Raw genomic sequence first — 20440 nt, forward strand, 5'->3', positions numbered from 1 at the left:
AAGTAAGTTTATCAAAACATGTTTAATAAATCAGTTTTAAATGCAAAACAATGGAAGAATGAACAGTAAATAGTGAACTGATGGATTGTTTACTGTCACCATGGATATGTATCTAAAGATCCAGATAAGTGCCTAGTGAGATTTTCAGAAGTTTGGTGCTTAACTCTCTCTCTCCACCTGCTAGTTAAACTGAAAAGAAAAGTAATTACGGCAAAATATTTTCTGGGCAAAAGAAACTGAAATAACTTACATTTGGAAAAATGTAAATAGCAGCATTCCCTCCATCCTAAAGACTGAAAGTAATAGACAGGTAGATACTTAATGCGATACATGATATTGTGACATTTATAAAGCTTGAGTTGATCTCAAAAGTTCAAGATGTTTCCCCCTAATTCTATATATAATTTAAAAAGTAACATCCTAAAATTCAAAGAGGGGTCATTGATGCAGATTATTTTTAAAATTTTATTTTAATAGATTACAGTAAATTTAGACCTTAACATAGGTTGTCAATTTCAAATTTAACTTTAAGCAGGTTTATATTTAAAAATAAAAATACATTTAAATAAAAACAAATTTAAATAAAAAAATATGTATTTGTATCCACTTTACTCTGAAGGCCCAGGACAGAGAATTTAGGTTGAAATTAACATGAGCAACCTGCAAATCCCACACCCTGCAGCACTTGAAATTCATCTTATAAATGTTGCCGTTATCAAACCAAGGCAGAGGAAACTGGAAGCATTCTATCCCAGAAATTAGATGCCAAATAGTGATTTTTTTATATTCAGGCACAACTTTTTAATAATGTGATTAAAATATATTTTAGAGCATGGTGTGTGATACTATCACACACAAAAACATATAATTCTCATACACGTCAATACCCTGTGTTGTGATGCACTCAGGCATAGTCCTATCTCAGTGCAGAACCCCACTGAAATCTGATAGTTCAACAGTAATGAAATCTGGTGCTAAGAAGGTAAACAGAAATTTAGTAAGCTGTCACAAGACTCTTTTCAACCAGTCCTGAGGCAGAATTTTCTTCTTCTGTGTAACAAGATTCTAAAAACATATAGTTTGACTCATATAATCTTACAATTGAAAAAAAAAAATCTGATCCAGTAAATAGCTCAACTTGTTTTAATTTGAATTACTAATTTAATCCTGAAGCCCCTGCCTCAGGACTACAATTTTCGCTTTACAGATTTTTCCATTGTCTTAAAAAAAAAATCTAATCATGGAATATATTAATATTGTGCTACACTGATGACTCAGTAATTAAGCAACACTTAAGAACTTAACAGTTCCTTAATGTTTCCCTCAAATCCTGTACTTCAAGAGAAATGACAAGTTGATATGCTTTCTGCCAATGAGTGGCAAAGCAAACTAGTTTCTGTATTACCACATGGAATGTTCTCTCATCGAGGTAGACTATATTTTCACCTTAATTTTAGGGAGGAAGCCTGTTTAGGAAAGATAATAGTGTATTATATTTAACATCTTTACCAGATGCCATACAGGAAATGTGAGCTAGTGTTTAGAGTGAGGGAGCAGAAGTTTGGATACTGAATTCATTTCCCCGCTCTACTGTTATTATTTGTATGACCATAGCACCCAGGCGACCTCGTCATGGACCAGGATCCCATTGTGCAAGGTGCTGTAAAAACACAGAACAAAGAGACAGTCCCTGTCCCAAACAGCTTACAATCTAAATATAACAGAAGAGACAATAGATGCATATATAGACAGAAGGGGGAATAGGAGTAAACAATGAGATAGTTAGTATTCGTCAGCATGGTAGGCTGTGGTCTCTGCACAGGAGCATTGTTAATTTTTTTGTCGGCATCACCGCCACTCTATGGCCTTGTCTACACTAGGAAAATTTTGCCAAGATAGTTATAGCAACCAGCATAACTAAATTAGCAAAAACCTCCTAGGCTGTGTCTACACCAAACACTTACTGATACTGGAATATCAGGATACTATTCCAGCAAAGCATTCCTAGTGTGTAGGCAGCTATAATGGCAAACCTGTGCTTTGTACTGGTATAGCAAAGCTACACCAGTAAAAGCGCAGATTTGTATAAACGAGGCATACGTGAATCTGGTTAAGTCATTTAACTTTTGTGCTACCTGTAAAATTCATATAAAAATAAGTCAATGGGATACTGTGAATCGTAATGCTTGTAGAGCAGTTCACAAAAGGCACTATGTAAGTGCAAGACACTATCAGTACAAGTTACTGTTACCTCTGTTTGTCCCAAGTGGTTAGCTAATTTCCAGGGTCCTGCAGGTTGTTTCAGGTAGGAAAAGAAACGGACGATGGAGAAAGGCTTTTTTTTTTTAATGCAATCCTATTTATTTACAAAGAATGGTCAAAGTCTTGTTTCCTTCAGCACAGTAGGAATCAAACAGAAGAGAGTTTCCTTGCTCAGAGTTCCAAGCCTCGTTCAGGTTTCAGAGTAGCAGCCATGTTAGTCTGTACCCACAAAAAGAAAAGGAGTACTTGTGGCAACTTAGAGACTAACAAATTTATTTAAGCATAAGCTTTCGTGAGCTACAGCTCACTTCATCGGATGCATTCAGTGGAAAATACAGATTTTATATACACAGAGAACATGAAACAACGGGTGTTGCCATACACATTTCCCCATGTTTATTCCCCCCCACCCCCACCCAACTGTTCCTCACACATTCTTGTCAACTGCTGGAAATGGCCCACCTTGATCATCACTACATAAGGTTTCCCCCCGCCCCCGCTCTCCTGCTGTTAATAGCTCACCTTACCTGATCACTCTTGTTACAGTGTGTATGGTAACACCCGTTGTTTCATGTTCTCTTTGTATATAAAATCTCCCCACTGTATTTTCCACTGCATGCATCCGATGAAGTGAGCTGTAGCTCATGAAAACTTATGCTCAAATAAATTTGTTAGTCTCTAAGGTGCCACAAGTAAGCCTCATTCAGTCATTCCTCAGCCAAAAAGTTCTCTAGGCTTTTTCTCGGGGCCATGCTCCTAGAGCTCATTCTGCTGTCTCCTTGGCTTTCAGCTCCTTCTCTGTGTCTGTTTCTGTGGTGTGTCTCTCTGCTTCTCTCACAACCATCTTCATCAGTCTCTGCCCTACCCACTGCCTTTGCTATATCTGTCCCCAGGGAAACCTCTTGGGCCACATTGTTTAGCTTCTACTCAAGCCCTACCTTGTGCCTATGTTTGGGCAGTACTCCTATTATTTCAGCTGTCTGGTTCCATAAAGGAGCTCAATTGCTTTTTTACACTTTATCCAGAATGAAAGGTGGCTGTTACACCCACTAGCTTAAATAAGGTTTAGCCCAAATCATAACATTATTAAATTGTTACTTGGCCAATTAGGAAATAATACACTGTTCAATTCTTTTCAGCAGAAAGAGCTGCTAAAACAATTTTCTAGACTATTAAGTAATGTGGAAAAAGGAAATTTCAATGAGAAAATACCCTATCTGCTTTTCCATGTCTTGGAAACAGAGTTCCTGTTTAATTTGGCTCAAAGTGGCTCATGCACTAACCGAGTGCAAAACACGAAGGCAAACTATGCATATAAACCATCCAAATGCTACCATAATGTTCAAAGGGCTAAAAAAAGGAAAACTGGACAACTGTCTGTGGCAGGAAAATGGAACTGAAAGCCAAACTAGAAGCACAACTCAGCAAAACCAGGCAGGGAACATTCAGCAACTCTTATGTAGATGGGACAGATCTGGTTTGTAAACCACAGATTGTCTCCCACCTAGAAAGCAGCTATTTATAGGGCTCAAATCATCAGCTTATTTAATATGGATAACTGAACACCTGTCAGATAGGATTAATTTTTGGGCACTACAGACAGATTCCCCCAGTCCTTTGTGGCACCAGCCCCCTCCTGCAGTCCAGTACCTGGTCCTTGAGAGCATCTCCCTCAGGAGGCTGGTTTACAGAGTCCTCTCAGGAGAAAGAGACCTGGAATGGGAGAAGCACAGGCAATGCTGTGTGCAGATGTGTTTGCCCCATCTCAAAGAATATATACTGGAATTGGAAAAGGTTCAGAAAAGGGCAACAAAAATTATTAGGGGTATGGAATGGCTTCCATATGAGGAGAGATTAATGAGACTGGGACTTTTCACCTTAGAAAAAGAGACCACTAAGGGGGGATATGATAGAGGTCTATAAAATCATGACTTGTGTGGAGAAAAAATAAATAAAGGAAGTGTTATTTACTCCTTCTCATAACACAATAACTAGGGGTCACCAGATGAAATTAATAGGCAGCAGTTTTAAAAACAAACAAAAAGAAGTCCCGTCCCCCCACAGCGTACAGTCAATGTGTGGAACTCCTTGCCAGAGGATGTTGTGAAGGCCAAGACTATAACCGGGTTCAAAAAAAGAACTAGGTAAGTTCATGGAGAATAGGTTCATCAATGGCTATTGGCCAGGATGGGCAGGGATGGTATTCCTAACCTCTGTTTGCCAGAAGCTGGGAATGGGCGACAGGGGATGGATCACTTGATGATTACCTGTTCTGTTCATTCCTTCTGGGGCACCTGGCATTGGCCACTGCCAGAAGACAGGACACTGGGCTAGATGGACCTTTGGTCTGACCCAGTATGGCCGTTCTTATGTAATACTTTCCCTGTCCCAGGAACCTGCTCCAACCCCAGTAGCCCCTAATCTTACCTCAGCATATTATTAATCAGTTGAGAGAGGAGTTGCACTCAGAGAAAAGGAAAGACTTCACCAGCAGGGAAGGTGTTGGGAAGTAAAGTGGTTCATAATCACCGACTCCTCTCAGGAGGGAGTGGAGAAAATGAGCAGGTCACAGCTCTCTGGAGGCGTGGAGAGAGCTTACTTGAGTTTGGGGATTAGAGCTGTCTTGCAATCTGAAAGTAGTCTTCAAGGGTTAAAATAAATAAAAATATTTGGAAATAGGCTTGGGTCAAAAATACAATAAATTAAAGGGTTAACACTAATTTTAAGAAAATATATTAGAATAATGATAGAATGTGATTAGGGTTATTTAATTAAAAAAAACAGAACATGGGAAGGTCAATTCTAAATAAGAGGCAAAGGCTTAATACATTTTAAAAAATGTAAAAGGCATGGGTTAAAAATGCACGTAGGATTAAGAAATATGCATAAATGCAAGGTACCATTCTAATGTGATAGCATTTTTCACCCACTTTTCACTGGGATAAGTGTTTACACAGGGTGCAGGTGAAATAAGCTCTGTTTTCCTCTTCCTGTATTTTCTGTCCCATCATTTGCAGGCCTTTTAAGTTCCTGCCTTATTTCTTGCTCCTATGTATACTGTTCTCTCTCCTCAAAAAGAACAGGAGTACTTGTGGCACCTTAGAGACTAATAAATTTTACTCCTATTCTTTTTGCGGATACAGACTAACATGGCTGCAACTCTGAAACCTGTTCTCTCTCCTGTTTCTTTCCCTTCTGAGTTGCGCTCTTGGCCTCTCTCATATTTCTTTTCCTGACTGTGTTCCCTTGCTCTGTGTAAGATATGCTCTCTTTGTAATCTACATTGTGCACATATGCTAGTTCTCCCTCACCCCTGCCATCAATGTCTCTCTTTCCTCAGCACTTCCTTCCTCTGCTCCATAAAGTTTACCTTCATTTCTCATCCTTAAGCATTTTTGCCAGGGGCCCTACCAGCCAGCCAGAAAAGGAACAATTTTGCCATGGCCACTGCTCATGTTTTCATGTTGCTTACGCTTCTTAATGGATCAAAGGGAACTGATGTTTCTTCCACTGAACAGCTGATTGGTAGCCAAGGTAAAGAAGAATCTGCAGCTGCTTAGCAACTGTAAGCTGCTGTGCTATGCAGCAGAGTAGGGCTATAGTGGACCAGCCAACATTAGGCAGACCACATATCCAAGCCAGTTCTACTGAAAAACCCTGATTTAATAAACCAGCTGGAGCACTTGAATGGCCCTGTCCAAAAAAAATACCAAAAAACAAAACAAAAAAAACTAGGATATCATCAGTAATAGCAACAACATAAGGGGGAGAAAGAACTCAGCTTGATTTCATATCACAAGTGGAGCTTGCAATGTAGTAGTTAGAAAAAAAACCTGTTTCACTTATAAGCTGAACAAATTTGAAAGTCATCACAAGAGAAAAAAAAAAGAATAGTTCACAACTTTTTTTTTTAAAATAACTCTAACAGCATTTTCCATCAGCCAGTTATAGTGATCACAGACACTGCATTCACACTTCCTAAACCAGCTCAAGTACAATAGTGTCTCTAGACCATTTGAGTGATTGAAGTCTCAATATACAAGTATTTTGATCCATATATGTTTGTAGTTTACCACTCATAGTGTATTCTTTCATTTCCTATCAATAACACAACCTCATTGAATGCCAAAATTTTTAACTACTGAAGTAATTTCTTGACGGTTTTAGGACAGGAAGCATTAAGCCAACATTTTGAAATGATGTAATAACTTCAAAGTACTGATCAATTTCGAGCTCGGTTAATTTATAACAACTTTTTAAAGTTTCAAAGTACTTTATACAATTACCAGCTGTAAACACAAAATGAATCATTTGACTTCAGCTGTAGCTCTATTTCAATTGTGAATGAAATGAGATGCAACAAGCTGGTATACGACTGGAATTGAATTTGCTTTGTTATTCTTTTATAGCTCAAAAATTATTATTTTTGAAAGCATTCAAAAACTGTCTTGATGTGCTGCTCATACTTAGTATTACAAAAAGTATAACGAATAGCCAACATACTGAGGTTACAAAAATCATATGTGCATCAAATGACATACGGATTTTTTCTGATGACAGATGTGTTCTTTCCACCATATGTGATTAGTTATGGACACATCTTCTTGTATCAAGATGGTGAAAACAATACAGTAGGTTAAAGGTTTCAAGTCTTATGCTAGATCAGTGGTTCTCAACCTTGTTGGGCTCAGGGACTCCTTTGCAAATGTTTATGGCTTGTCGCGCCCCAGCAAATAGACTGGGGGTGGAGGCCTTGGGGTGGTTTCAGTCAGATCCTACCCCTGAGGGGGGTTGAGTCCTGCCCAGCACTCACCCCACAGTGGCAGTTCCTGTGTTGTGGGGCTGGCTGGGCTTGGCTCTCCACTCCAGGTGTTTCACCGCCACTCAGGTTTGGCCCCGGCCCCCTGACTGGACCAAATTTGTGAGAGTGGAGTTGTGACCTGGCTCATGGAGTTGCAGTGCCACTCACTCAAATTTGGCCTACTCAGACTCTCGTCATCATGATGGCTGGGCCAGACCTGAGTGGTGCTGGGACCCCAGAGGCTGCAGTGCCTGGAGCAGGGAGGCAATCCCAGCCAGCCCTGTGGGACAGGATCCACAGAAGTTGCCATGCAATCCTTTGAAACATTCTGGTGACCCCTTTTTGGGTCCCAACCCATGGGTTGAGAAACCCTGTGCTAGATCATATGTATATCCCCAGTGACTATATTACAGGGCAGGGTAGAGGTAAAAGGCTGCCCTATCTAGAGATGGCATACTTTGGCTGAGAAATTACAGCCCCACTCTGGCAGAGGTTAAAAATTGTATGGCACCAAAAAAAAAATATATATATATATATATATATATATATATATATAAAAAGGAAAACCATCTTCCTTGGTTAACCTTCCCATTCTAACTATTTTAGGTTCTAGTATAAATTATATCATGTTTTGATGAGATTACAAGTTTGGTTGATAAAGGTAACAGTGTTGATGTAATAGACTTCTGTAAGGCATTTGACTTGACTCTGTACAACACTCTGATTAAGAAACTAGAATGATATAAAATCAACATGGATTCAAAACTGACTAACTGATAGGCCTCAAAATGTAAATTGTTAACAGGAAACCATCAATGAGTGGGAATGTTCATTATGGGATCCTGCAGGGATTGGTTCCTCACCCTATGTTATTAAATACTTATCAATGACCTGGAAGAAAATACAAAATGGTTACTGATGAAGTATGCAGATGACAAAGACTGGGGTAGTGGGTAAATAATGCAGAGGACCGGTCATTGATACAGTGATCTGGATTGCTTGGTAAACTGGGCTCAAGCAAACAATATTTTTAATATAGTCAAGTGTTTTATTATGGGCAAATGTAAAGACACACATCTGGGAACAAAAAATACAGGCCATGCCTCCAGAATGGGAGACTCTGAGAAGCAGTAACTCTGGCATTGTGGATAATCATCTAAACATGAGCTTGCAGTGTGATGCTGTGGCGAAAAGGAGCAAATATGATCCTTGGATTTATAAACATGGGAATATTAAGTAGGAGTACAGAAGTCATAGTACCTCTGCATCTAGCACTGCTGTGACTTACTTGGAATACTGTGAGCAATTCATGTGCGTATATTTCAAGAAGGAGGTTGAAAAATTGGAGAAGATTCAGAGAAAAGCCATGAGACCGATTAAAGGATTGGTAAACATGCCTTATAGTGAGAGACTTAAGGAGCTCTATCCATTTAGGTTATCAAAAGAAGATTAAGGGGTAATGTGATCACAGTCTAGAAGTACCTACGAACAGAAGTTTGATAACACCGGGCTATTAAATCTAGCAGACAAAAGGTATAACAAGATCTAATGGATGAAGTTGAAGCCAGGACCCACCCCCCCCAACCACCCAAAAAAAAATTCAGACTAGAAATAAGGCATAATTATTTTTTAAAAATGAGTGTAATTAATCACTGAAACAATTTGTCAAAGAGTATGATGGATTCTCCACCCCAGAAATGTTAAAAACAAGACTCAATATTTTTCTAAAAGATATACTCTAGTTCAACCACAATTATTGCACTTGAAGCAGTCATTAGCTGCAGGAAGTCCTATGGACTGTGTTATGCAGGAAGTCAGACTAGATGATCACAATGATACTTTCTGTCCTTCTATTAATCTACTGTCCAAAGCCGCATGAGAGTAGCTGCAAATGCCTGCACAGACACTGCACTAATGTACTAGTTTCTAATTTACTATTGTAAAAAAAACTGGTACAGTATAAAAGAGTATAAAAGAGTTGTAAGACTGAATACAGTCAAAATGAATGTTTACCAGGGTAGCTATAAAACTTATCATATAAATAACTGCTTCTATAGTGTCTTTCATCCTAGAGTATGTCAGATATAACACTTTGTCACAGAAATGCAACCGTGTCTGGGATAGCGATGATAGTCGCTTGGACAACTGACACAGAGCATGCTGCTCAATAATGAAGCAGTGGGATACGTTGGGCAAGAACAAATCCTGTTCCTATGAGAAGGAGCATTATTGAATCATTAGGAAGCACACAGAGCAGAAATCTGCTTTTAAGGTGTCTCTCTAAAGATCCCCGTGTACTAAAACTGAGTCACTCTAACTCAGAGAAAGTCTGCGTTGACCTTTCTGGGATTTAAAATGCAGTGATAGCCCACTGTTTCAGACTTGATGTTTGGTTGCTAAGCCATCCACTCTACAGAGTATAACTGCTCTCAGATTGCCTCAACAACTTTTAGACTACATTTAAGACACTTACTATTTAACAACCTTACAAAAGCAAGGAAATTCCAAGTTCAGACATACATGATGTGATTTTCAGGGGTGCTAGATAGCCTCTTATTCACCAAGAGCTGCAGGTGCTCAGCACTTCTGAAAAATAGGCCACTAATCTCTGCTTCAACCCACTTTATGGTACTTACTGCAGCACATTTGGGCCCACGTTTTCAGTGCACCATCACACTGGCTTTCACTTGCATATATGTGCAACTCTCCACACACACTTTTCTAGCACTAACATTTGCTAGGGCAATTAACAGATAAGATTCTACTGCCTGACGACACAGGTGATGGTTTTGCACACTGCAAAGTGGTTAATTGCACACAAAGGAATTAGCACTGGAAAAGTAACTACATAGATGTGTGCTTGGACAGAGTTGTGCAAACACACACAAAAGTAGGGCCTTAATACATAAAAATCACCCACTATTTGGAAACCATAATCATAGTTGGGTATAACTAGTTAAGTGAAGAACAGAATTTCAGTTAAACCATTTTTTGGGGAGGAGGGGAGAAGGAGGTGGTAATTTGGGTTTTAACATTTGTTAAAATATCTGAACAGTTTAATATTTATTTAAAAATAAAAAACCAAGCACGAGAAAGTTAAGAGATGTTGCTTAAGATTAACTGACCACTTCCTCATTCATCACTTACGTCTTCAGCTTGCACAATATAGTGCAAGATCTAGAACTGTTTTACAATAGTACAAAATAATCAGCAGCACTGTTTTGATTGGGATGCTGTTTGGCTTTTGTTGTCTTTCGGTAAATTAAAATGGTTTTGACTTCTAGTCTAATAAAAAATAGTCAAGGAACATTTTAACAAGGATTTATGGTAAAGAAGGACTATATAGTAGTTTCTGCAAATATCTTTACTAATTATTATTTAAAGTGATCAGAACTACAGGTACGAGCAAGAGCCATGCACATGAATATGGCTTCATGGGTTAGGGCACTCCGTGAGTTTTACATGTTGCTAACAAAGAGATATTTTACTGAATACAAATATGCACTCCACTTTCTGAAATTAGCCCGGAGAGTTTCCTGTTTCACTGTATAAGGGACAAGAATGCTAGAGTGCATAATGACTTCAAAGAGATTCCAGAAAAGCAGGGGAAGGGAAAAAAAAAAAGTGTTTGAACCACTGCATCCCAATTAGACAGGAGAGGTGGCTGGTTAAAGGTATCAGCATTGGAGAGGGAAGGCAGGGGAGCCAATTTTCTAATTTTAAAAGTAAGCCTTGTGTTTTAGAGGCATTTTCACGTGGGAGTTTATGTTTGTGTATTCCATATAGACACACACACACACATGCATACAGGTTTATTGCTTATTCTAGTATAACAGATTGATTCAGGTTGCGGAAGAATCATGGATAAAAATATAGTCAACTATTAAGAGTAAAATAAACCCTTATATTTATTTTGAAAAAGATGAAAATGCAATGCCTTATTTGCACAACCCTACCCTACCTTAACCCTCTCAACATAAACCAAAGCTTTTACAAAAAACAAAAAAAATGACTAACTTTAGACACAAACTGGTACAGTGAACTCTGCACCATGCATCCCACCTCCAAGACGCAAGCATCTGTCTTAAGTAGCCACTTACCTTTTTCCCCTCCCATAAAAGTTCACAGTATGATTTTCTTCTACCTTTAAAAGAAGGCCTCCTCTACAACTGGGTTTTTCCTCGCCCTTTGGATGGTTGATTAAGGCTGGTTGCATTATCTGATCTAATTTTAGTGTGGAGTGGAGTGGAATGAAATGAACTCCTCCCCACACAGCAAAATGAGTATATAAACTTGGAAACAACCACAATACCCTCATACTTAGCTAGATGTAGGAAAAATCTATTTAATCTGATATTTCGCATATCAAAACCACCCATATTGGATTTAACTGCACTGAAAACGGACGTCTGTTAATTCTCCCTGTGAATAAACCTCCTACACTAGTTTCAATAGTGCCCTAGATTTTTTTCCCCTAGAAATACAGAATATGAGCTGGCCTCTCGCCTTGATCCTTTCTGTAAGTGGATATAAATGGATCAATGGACTAATATGACCCTCCATTTACTAAAAGTTGAGGCTGACAATAGCCGAGAAGTAAGGGAGAGAGGCCTCTCAAAACTCCTTTTGGAAAGGCAAGGACCCCCCTGCACGGACACAGAGTGGTGCAGAGACCATAGGTAATACAATGGCCGCAGGACCTACAATGAACAGACAGATCCCTGCACGGCATCCCTGAAGTCACCGGAGAAGCTGGGCCAGCCAACAACCTGATTTGGCACAGGCCATGCACTCTGCCGTCAGCTACTCCTCCCTCCCATCTCAATGTTGGACCCACCCTGTTTGTGGGCCGAAGAGGACAGAGGAAGATTAGCAACATACAGTGAAACCGACTTTGAAAAACAATGGGCTAAGAGCTATGGGGACTGTTTAAAGGGCTGAACTAAAGATCACAGTTCTTGTCCCGGTCTCTACATAGCTTTACACGTTTCTAGCAACATAAACCCCATTACATGCATCTGCACTCCAGACAGCGAGCCCGTCGCCTGATCTGTGTAAAGAAAACACCAGCTTCTAGAGCGATAAGGGTGCCCCATGCCATTTCCTGGCCATTTGGCTATTTTTGTATTGCACTCGCTTGTCAAATGCCTGTGCTATGCTACGGTCAGTTTAAAAAGTGACCAGGAGGATCTTCATAGCAACAATCGTTTTATTTATAGCCACGAGGGCTTTGTCTGCATTACTCGATGCTGCTTTGTCTTCCCCAAGCTAGTGTCCTGTTTCTTTAAGAGAGCTGCCAGCCTAGCCCTGGCCTCCCCTCCTCGCGCTCTCTCCCCCGCCCCCTCCCGGTCCCCCCCAGCCCCCCTGGGAGTGCCTAGCAGAACAGCAGGCGTTAGCTGGAGCCTTGCCAGGATCTCCGATTACAAGCCCCTGCTCGCTTCCTTCTGCTGCTGCAAAGTGCTTTCACGAAATGGCAACCATTTTTTCCCCGAGCCTTAAAAAACAACCCCCCCCTTACTTCTCTTCTTCACTTTCCACAAGCCTCACAAAGAGGGGGGGGGCGGGCAGTCACCTCCCTGCAATGATCGGAAATAGAAACAACGCTAGACACTGGGAGACACAGACGTGCTGCTGCCCCCAAACCTGACAAGAATACAGCATTGCAAAGAAGAAGCCATTACGAACCACTACCCCACCCCCTCTCACAAACAATATGGAGTACAACCTGGAGCTGCGTGCTGAAATGCCAGACAGCCTCCCGGTTTTTCCCGTGGCACGGGGCTGCAAAGGCATGATACGCTTGGTGCATTAGCAGATTTTAAAATAAAACTCAGCTGGGAGTTAGTTGCATGGGCTCAGTAGCTGCATGAAAGCACAGAACTGCTGTGAACATCAACTGCGTCACTTCTTCCCGACTGTAACAATCCAGGCTGCAAAGTGTCCCTCCTTTGGAGGCAGCCTCCCTCATTTTGGATCTATTTTCAGACCGTTTCTAAAGTAGCTGCGTCTCGTGGGGAAGGATTTTGCAGCGCATTTTAGCGAGACCTTTACAGGCTCGTTGTCACCGTTCTGAAAACAGTCCCTTTTTGTTTTTTCGCGAGCCAGATTCTTCAGTAATTAGATGGATAAACACGTAAAGGGGGTTTCGTCTTCTAAAATCCTCCTTCATAATCTTACTGTTTGGAAATAGATATGGGGGGGGGGGAGAGAGAGAGAGAGAGCGAAGAAGAGAGGAACAATTTAACAGCCATGTAATGCCAGCATGGATCCGCAGTCTCCCTCCACAAAAAGCAGAGCTGCTAACAAGCGCTTTGTGGAGGAAAAAGAAATCACGCTCTGAAAAATATATATTAATATAGTCTGTATATGTATCGATGACACAAGAACAAGTTAGCTACCGTTTTTACAGACGATAATTAGGCTCTCTCTGTCCAGGACAATAACATTTGCTGAACAGGCCTGGGCTATCTGTTTCTCTGCAAGGGCAAAAGGGTTTACTTACCCGCTCACCACTGATGAATGCAGTTCTCAAGGTGAAGTTGTGTTGTTTAGCTTTTTTAAAACATATTTCTAAATATATAGCTATATAATCTGTATCCCCACTTCTCTGGGGAATTTGCAAGTCAAAACGTATCTTGTTAAGACATTTAAAGATCTTTATATGGCAATGGTGTAGCATCAAAAAACTATAGAAAATGTTGTCCAGTTATGTTGACTGACAGTATCCAGTTAGGACTCTTACTCGAGGCTTAAATTTAGGTTCCTGTGACAGATTTACTCTGTACATTAAAAGGAGAGCCAGTGGCTTTCCAGACGACACAGAAACTCAAAAATGTTTCCCCCAAATATTTTAGTCTGTACATGTTAGTGTGAAAATACCTGGTTAACATTTACTGTTTGTAAACATTTTAAAAACATCTCTCGCTAGATATTTTGCTTTATAACTAAAATATTTTAAAAGCATAAAATTGTTTTAGCTAAACAGACAAAAAAACATAAGACATGCAAATGAAGGCTCAGAAATAAGGACAACTCCAGTAACATTAACATGAAAACTACACTTAGTAAGGACAGAATGGATTGGGTACTTACAATGTAAAAGAAAAAAAGTTTATCAGAGTAAATTTTTATGCCAGAATTCACTATTCCTAAATCTATATTTAAAACGTTACCTTATAAGCACCAAAGGAGTTAATAAAAATGGCCAGGAATTAAGTGTTTAATACAGGAACTATTTTTTTAAAATTTATTGTTCAGTCATAATATAGTTATAAAGATTAAAAAACCCAAACAAAAATATGTATTTACTTATTTTTGAATTCAAAATTGTTACTGCTGACATAAGGGTGTGCCATGACCTAGTTACACAAGACAAAGATGGATTCCAAATCATAAGGAAAAATCCAAATCTTTTTTATCTTCCTTCTTCATTGAGTCCTTTAAAATGTTGTCAGACATTAATACAACACTGAGAAGTCCTGAAATGGATGGTGTGGATTCAAATAAAGTATCCCCTTTTGGAACAAAGGAAAACCCAGTTGGCCATTTAATTCCATTGCAGAAAAATGGCTGCCTGATCTGTTGGCCTCTCCTTAGCTGTCTGGTGAAGGATGTTTTTAGATCAGCGTCTAATAACTCAAGCCAAATGGAAGCTGCGCGCTGATTGGCTGCGGGCTCCTGGTGCCTTTAACCAGCCAATTACCTAACCACGGCCAAATTACAAACCAAAAGCACAAGATGAGCTAAAACAACATGAAGCCCAAAGCCAGGCGAGACGCTCCTCGCCCAGGAAAAGAGGCAAAAAGAGAGATCCCCAGCTGCCTTTCACCGCTCAAACAAAATGGAAGCTCCACGCTGATTGGCTGCTGCAACCCCAGGACCTTTAATAAGCAAAACTGCTACTTTCTCCCCCTGGTTCCCGTCCTGTGCAATGGACACATTGTAACACCGCGGCTCGCCAGCCAGCGGGGCTCGGTGGGGCTGCGGGAACACACGTAGCGGGGGGCCAGGCATACAGCCCTTCAGCCCGGGCCGCTCCCGGGCTGCCCCTGCCAGGCTCAGTGAGTGCCCCCAAACTTGTCCCCCCTCTGTCCATCTTGTTTAGAAACAGTTTGCGCTAAGGTAAACGCAGCCCGCAGATTCCAAGGAATTCCCTGCATGCCCTTAAAGCGGGGAGGGGGGCCCCCTCCCCAGGCTCGGTCGGCTCGGGAAAATGCATGGCCCTTTATTTCGGGTGGGGAGGTGCCACGGCTCGGCGAGGCTGGGGGCTTCGCGGCGCGCTGCAGCTGCTGTGAATGTGCCTTCGGTTGAGGGCGGTTAGCCATTAGCCGAGCTCCATAGTGGTGTATTGTGGGATGCCTGAGAAGCAAGCAGAAAGCACACACACAATATGTGTTGGCTCGCAAAAAAAGGAGGCAGGAGCCTTTCAAAAGCAGTGTAATGTAACCAGCCGAATGTGAAGAGGAGCTCGCCTTTCGCTGCAAGGAGACGATCGGCCGCCTCGCTCAATGTCTTTCAAGGAGATCAAGGCAGGGGAAAAAGCCAAGCACCCAGAAGACCATGGCAAAAAACAGAGTTCAAGTGAGATTGGGTCTTTCCCCCCCCCCTCCTCCCCTTTCTGTCTCTTGTCTCACGGGGGTTGTCTAAGATTTCCCCCATTTTAGAGTCTTCCTGTTTGTGTATTTCCCCCCCCCAGCTTTGATGGGTTTAATGGGTGATTCTTAAAATGGGATCTTTATTACATTTTTTTAAAACTTTGTGTTTTTCCCCTCCCTCCCCCCGCGCCAGGTTGGATCAACGGAATGGAGAACAGCACACAAGCCAGCACTTCTGTCGAGAAAAGAAATCACCACTGGAGAAGTTATAAATTGATTATTGACCCAGCTCTGAAAAAAGGACAGCATAAACTCTATCGTTATGATGGGCAAAATTTTAGCATGCCTGTAAGTGTCTTGTTTTTTAAAATAAATTATATACCCCGCACAAACCTCTACCTAGCCCCCCCCTCCAGCAGTCCTTGTTTAGGGGAGGTGTTGTGGGGAAAGGATTTTTTAATGCTGTAATAATTCATGTTGTAACAAATGTTGGAGGGTGGGGGGAGGAAAAGACTCGAAAGTTACTGCCACCTGACACAATGTATTCAACTGTCAGGATCCCAAGAAGGAGCTAAAACCTGGAGCTTTATTTCTCTGTGTTTCCAATCTGTGTCTATTTCCCATTAGTATCGCAATTTGACACGTGTTTGTGTGCTTTTCTCTTCCCCTGAGGCTTCCCCTGCTTCCCTGTGGTATGCTTCCCGCCCCCCTGAAATTTCTAGCAATATTATTGATGTTTTTTGTGTGTTCTGTTTTCCCCCTCCACCCCACCTTGCAGAACTCGGGAATTGCTCCGGTGGATTGTGTCAGAGATCCCAGGATAGGAAGAATATGGACCAAAACCAAGGAGTTGGAGCTTTCTGTTCCCAAATTCAAGGTACCTGCACTAACCTTTAGGTTTAGTTTGGATTCTTGTTATTTGTCAATTGAGCTTGAGTTTGAAATAACTTAATGGGCCCTTTAAATGACAGATTTGTATTAATATTATCTGGCAAACTGTTTAACAATAATCCTATTCTATAAAGAAATCAATACATCTGTCTGATAGGATCAGTTTACCTGTTTTGAGTTACAACTCTGATGCTTGATATAGCTGCTTAAAATATGTTTTTAAGATGAAAAAGTAACCATTTCCATATGAATTTCTGAGAGTGTAGAGGCTGGATTTCTCTTCAGACTGGTGTGACATTGTTTGTAGACAGTTTCTTTCCCCAGAGTTCTAAGGAGACTAACTCTATCTGTCTGTTCCAAATGATTTAATTTTCTGCTGCCAGTCTCCCTCCTGGTTCTTAATTATTTGTATTTAATTTTGTGTTTGTATAAATCTCCAGATTGATGAGTTTTACGTGGGGCCAGTGCCTCCCAAGCAGGTAACCTTTGCCAAGTTGAATGACAACATCCGTGAAAACTTTCTGACCGACATGTGCAAGAAATATGGTGAAGTGGAAGAAGTAGAGATTCTCTACAACCCCAAGAACAAGAAGCACCTGGGCATTGCCAAAGTGATCTTTGCCACAGTGAAGGGTGCCAGGGAAGCCGTCCAGCACCTGCACAACACATCAGTCATGGGCAACATCATCCATGTGGAACTGGATACAAAAGGTGGGAAGCAGAATTTAGCTTAATTCTCTGTATAGTTGCAACCCCCTGCGTCCCCTCTCTTCTCTTAAATGATATGCTTTTCCAGACTGGAGGGGCTGGATGATTAAAAAATACTAATAAGTGAATGTTACTCTTTTCCCATCTGCCTGTCTCTCCTTTTCTCTGGGCCACTGGAAGTCACGTGGAACTGAATGTGTTGTCTGTTGCTAGGAGACAGTCCTGTAATTTACAAAATGCTGCCATCCTGTCCATTTCATTCACTCACACTGACACGGGTTTGGCAAACTCTGCCCTTGCCATCGCCCTCAACCCATTTCAGAATCTCTTTACAAATGCCTTGATCTAAACTGGTGACTGTTTTCAGAGGCTTAGAAATGCACTTCGAAATATGGTTGTAAAGTTTTTCCCTGTCTTAGAAACTACTATATCTTTAAAAAACATCTGACTGAACTGCGGCAGGATCCTATTTTCTGAGCTCCTGGCGTTTCACTGGTACTTAGCAACAAACCCAAGTCTGGCAGTAAAAAGTGTACAGCACTTGACACTGTGTGAGAGCACGCGTGTGTGTGTGTGTGTGTGTGTGTGTGTGTGTCTTCTCTCTCTTAAAGGGACAGTAACACTTTTAATCCTCAGCATAATTGAGGCACAATGGTACTACTACAGGAATTAACAGTGCAGTAACTATTCAAGTACTGAAAATATTAAAATTTTGCTTATTATTGTTTTATGTGTGTTGTTTTTTTCCCCCAAACATGCTAGTGAAGGACCTTTCTAAACATCTGGCTGAAAGCTAAAGCAGTGAAGTACACAAAACGTTACAGGCATTTATTTGTAATTTTTATTATAATTATTTATTATTATTTGCACTGTAAACATGATAATTCCAGTTTTAAGTATGTGTTGCACTGTTTATCTTCAAGAAAGAGGAAGAGCCCATGAACACCTTTCTCTCAAAGCAAAAAGTGCTTTGTTTGTCTCCGTTAACCATACAAAGTATAAAAAAATGTTTCAGCAACCTTCAAGTGCAGTCAGTGTTTACATAACATTTAGTATGTAGCACGTGTTATGTGAGTATAATGGAATAATTTTTGACATTACTGCCTAAATATTAAAAGAATGCTCAGAAAAGTTTTTTAAATCATTTGCCATTATAAATAAACCGTGACTGTGAAATGCATATGCTTTGATTTTTGGGATTTAATATTTTTAGCACTATTTCATCTTAAATTGTATATCACCCTATTAATTTGAGGAAGATTAACATATACATTGAAATTGGAGCAAAAGCCACTTTCAGAATTAATAATGGGAATTAAAGTGGATTCACAGGGGGTGAAAGTAGGTATTAAGAGGTTTTAGAGTAGCAGCCGTGTTAGTCTGTATCCGCAAAAAGAACAGGAGTCCTTATGGCACCTTAGAGACTAAGGTGCCACAAGTACTCCTGGTTTTTTTAGGTATTAAGAGAGTTCTTGAGCAAGCTGATTGGAGAGTTTTCCTCATTTTTTTGTTGATTTTATATTTCACTTTTGTAATCCTAGAACAGGTGGTCATCGTTCAAGAGCTAGAAAAGTTAACTGCATGTTAAGTTGGTGGTTTTGCACGTTTTAATTACTTTGGTGAAAATACGAAGACCTCTTAATTTTAAGTTGCACTTTCATTTTTACATATAACTCATAAACTCTCTCTATGCGACTCATTTTAACCTTTTAAAAACTTGTGGCTCTTCTGGTTCTTTTAAAAGATGCAATAACACCAGCAATGCTTTGTGGTATGGCAAGATCAGTTAAAATATAATGCTAAAAATAGCGGTTGCAGCTTATGACATCTTTGGCTACACAATCTGTAATATTTATTTTACTTATCCATTTATTCCCAATATTCAGCTTTTCAAGAAGGTAGTAAAATGCACTTTTATAAAAATTCAATATTGGATTCCAAATTTTAGCAAAATAAATGAGTATAAAAAGGAGTGCAAGAAGTGTTTTATCTGTGTATTTAATGATCAAGTGGTCAGAGCACAGGACTAGGAGCCTGGAATTCATGAGTTCAAAATTCCCACTTCTGAGATGGGCTTCCTGTGTAGCTTAAAGCAATTCAGTTAACTTATCTTCCTCCATTTCTCCATCTGTAGAATGGATATATAGTTAATTACCTACCTCACTACCTCTATGGGGGTAATTCAAAGCTCTGTGAAAATGAAAATACTAAGTATTTAATGTTTTACTGAATAAAAAGGGGAAAATGAGGAAGCTACGGTATTTGTGCTATTTAAAAAAACTAATTTTAAACTTGCTTCTACATCACAACATTGATGGCGAGTGCTATAATTTCATGTAATTTCAATATTTCAAATGCCCTGGGCCAGATCTCCAGCTGCAAATTGTCATAGCTCCATTGACTTTAACTGGGCGATGACAGTTTACCCAAGTTGAGGATCTGGCCCAATATTTATGTATGTGAAGCAGTGTTGTAAAACTGAACATTATTGAAGCCTGATAGGCAGTATTTATTCATCCAAAATTGAATTTAGTGGGCGTTTTACCTGAATAATGCAGTATCAAGCTCTTAATCTGGAGCGGATTCTTTAGACAAGTGCATTTGTAGATACTAGTTACGCACAATTATGTACGAGAATTGGGTGTTTGATCCTGCAGCACTTACTCATGTAGTCCTGTTAAGTGGGAGTACTCACTCACTTGAATACATACTGTGTGTGCGAGCTGCAGGTTCAGGCATTGGGTTTGTGCATTTTTACTGTATTTTATTTCTTTTTCAGTTATACATTACTTACTTTTTTTTATTTGTAATTGAAAAGAAAAAGATTAAAAACTCTGGGTAAGAAACATCTTCTGCTGTGTTGACTTAAACTGAATTTTCAATTAAAAAAATTATTCTCACATTCAAAAAACCAAAGTACTCACCCCTCATGTAAGCAAAATTGAAAATATCTCAAAGGGTCTGACCCAGCTTCTTTTGAAATCCATGACAAACTTACTGACTGCAAAATGAGCAGGCTCAGGCTAAAAGTAAACAAACTTGTCTAATATTAAGAAACTGTGTCTTCACTAGAATTTAGCAGCCTGAAAATGAGAATGTTAAACACATATATCAGTATTGCATGCAGGTTTGCATTCTGTAAAATGTTCATGCTAGGAAAGTGCTGCATACACATTATACCAAA

The 20440-nt window shown here is 40.0% G+C and overlaps 2 protein-coding genes and 1 long non-coding RNA gene across 9 annotated transcripts in view; 1 reads left to right on the forward strand and 2 right to left on the reverse strand.

Annotated features, from left to right (window-relative positions):
• The window catches only part of RHOF (ras homolog family member F, filopodia associated), a 48608-nt gene extending 33724 nt beyond the window's left edge, over positions 1-14884 (reverse strand). The window contains exons 1-2 of one of the 4 annotated variants that reach the window (XM_073313500.2): positions 14156-14865; positions 12789-13239 (exon numbers count right to left, since the gene is read on the reverse strand). In XM_073313500.2, the coding sequence (XP_073169601.2) occupies positions 12789-12872 (84 nt within the window). In that variant the 5' untranslated portion in view covers positions 12873-13239; positions 14156-14865. Of the gene's footprint in view, positions 1-12788; positions 13536-13565 lie in introns of those variants that run through there. The other 3 variants (XM_073313501.2, XM_073313497.2, XM_078849001.1) reach the window with 3 other exon arrangements.
• Positions 1102-11154, reverse strand: LOC140898921 (uncharacterized). Its single transcript, XR_012155137.2, has 2 exons — positions 3913-11154; positions 1102-2481 (listed from the first exon to the last, which is right to left on the reverse strand). It is a non-coding gene; the product is annotated as an uncharacterized LOC140898921 (long non-coding RNA).
• SETD1B (SET domain containing 1B, histone lysine methyltransferase) overlaps positions 14534-20440 on the forward strand; it is a 70437-nt gene continuing 64530 nt past the window's right edge. For 3 of the 4 annotated variants that reach the window (XR_012155135.2, XM_073313481.2, XM_073313482.2), the window contains exons 1-4: positions 15152-15643; positions 15851-16005; positions 16436-16534; positions 16989-17259. Coding sequence is in view for 3 of the 4 variants with exons in the window: in XM_073313481.2 (XP_073169582.1) it covers positions 15571-15643; positions 15851-16005; positions 16436-16534; positions 16989-17259 (598 nt within the window). In the remaining variant the exon portion in view is untranslated. Of the gene's footprint in view, positions 15124-15151; positions 15644-15850; positions 16006-16435; positions 16535-16988; positions 17260-20440 lie in introns of those variants that run through there. The other variant, XM_073313483.2, reaches the window with a different exon arrangement.

This window comes from Lepidochelys kempii, chromosome 15 (assembly GCF_965140285.1).
Source record: "Lepidochelys kempii isolate rLepKem1 chromosome 15, rLepKem1.hap1, whole genome shotgun sequence".
Taxonomy (NCBI): domain Eukaryota; kingdom Metazoa; phylum Chordata; order Testudines; family Cheloniidae; genus Lepidochelys; species Lepidochelys kempii.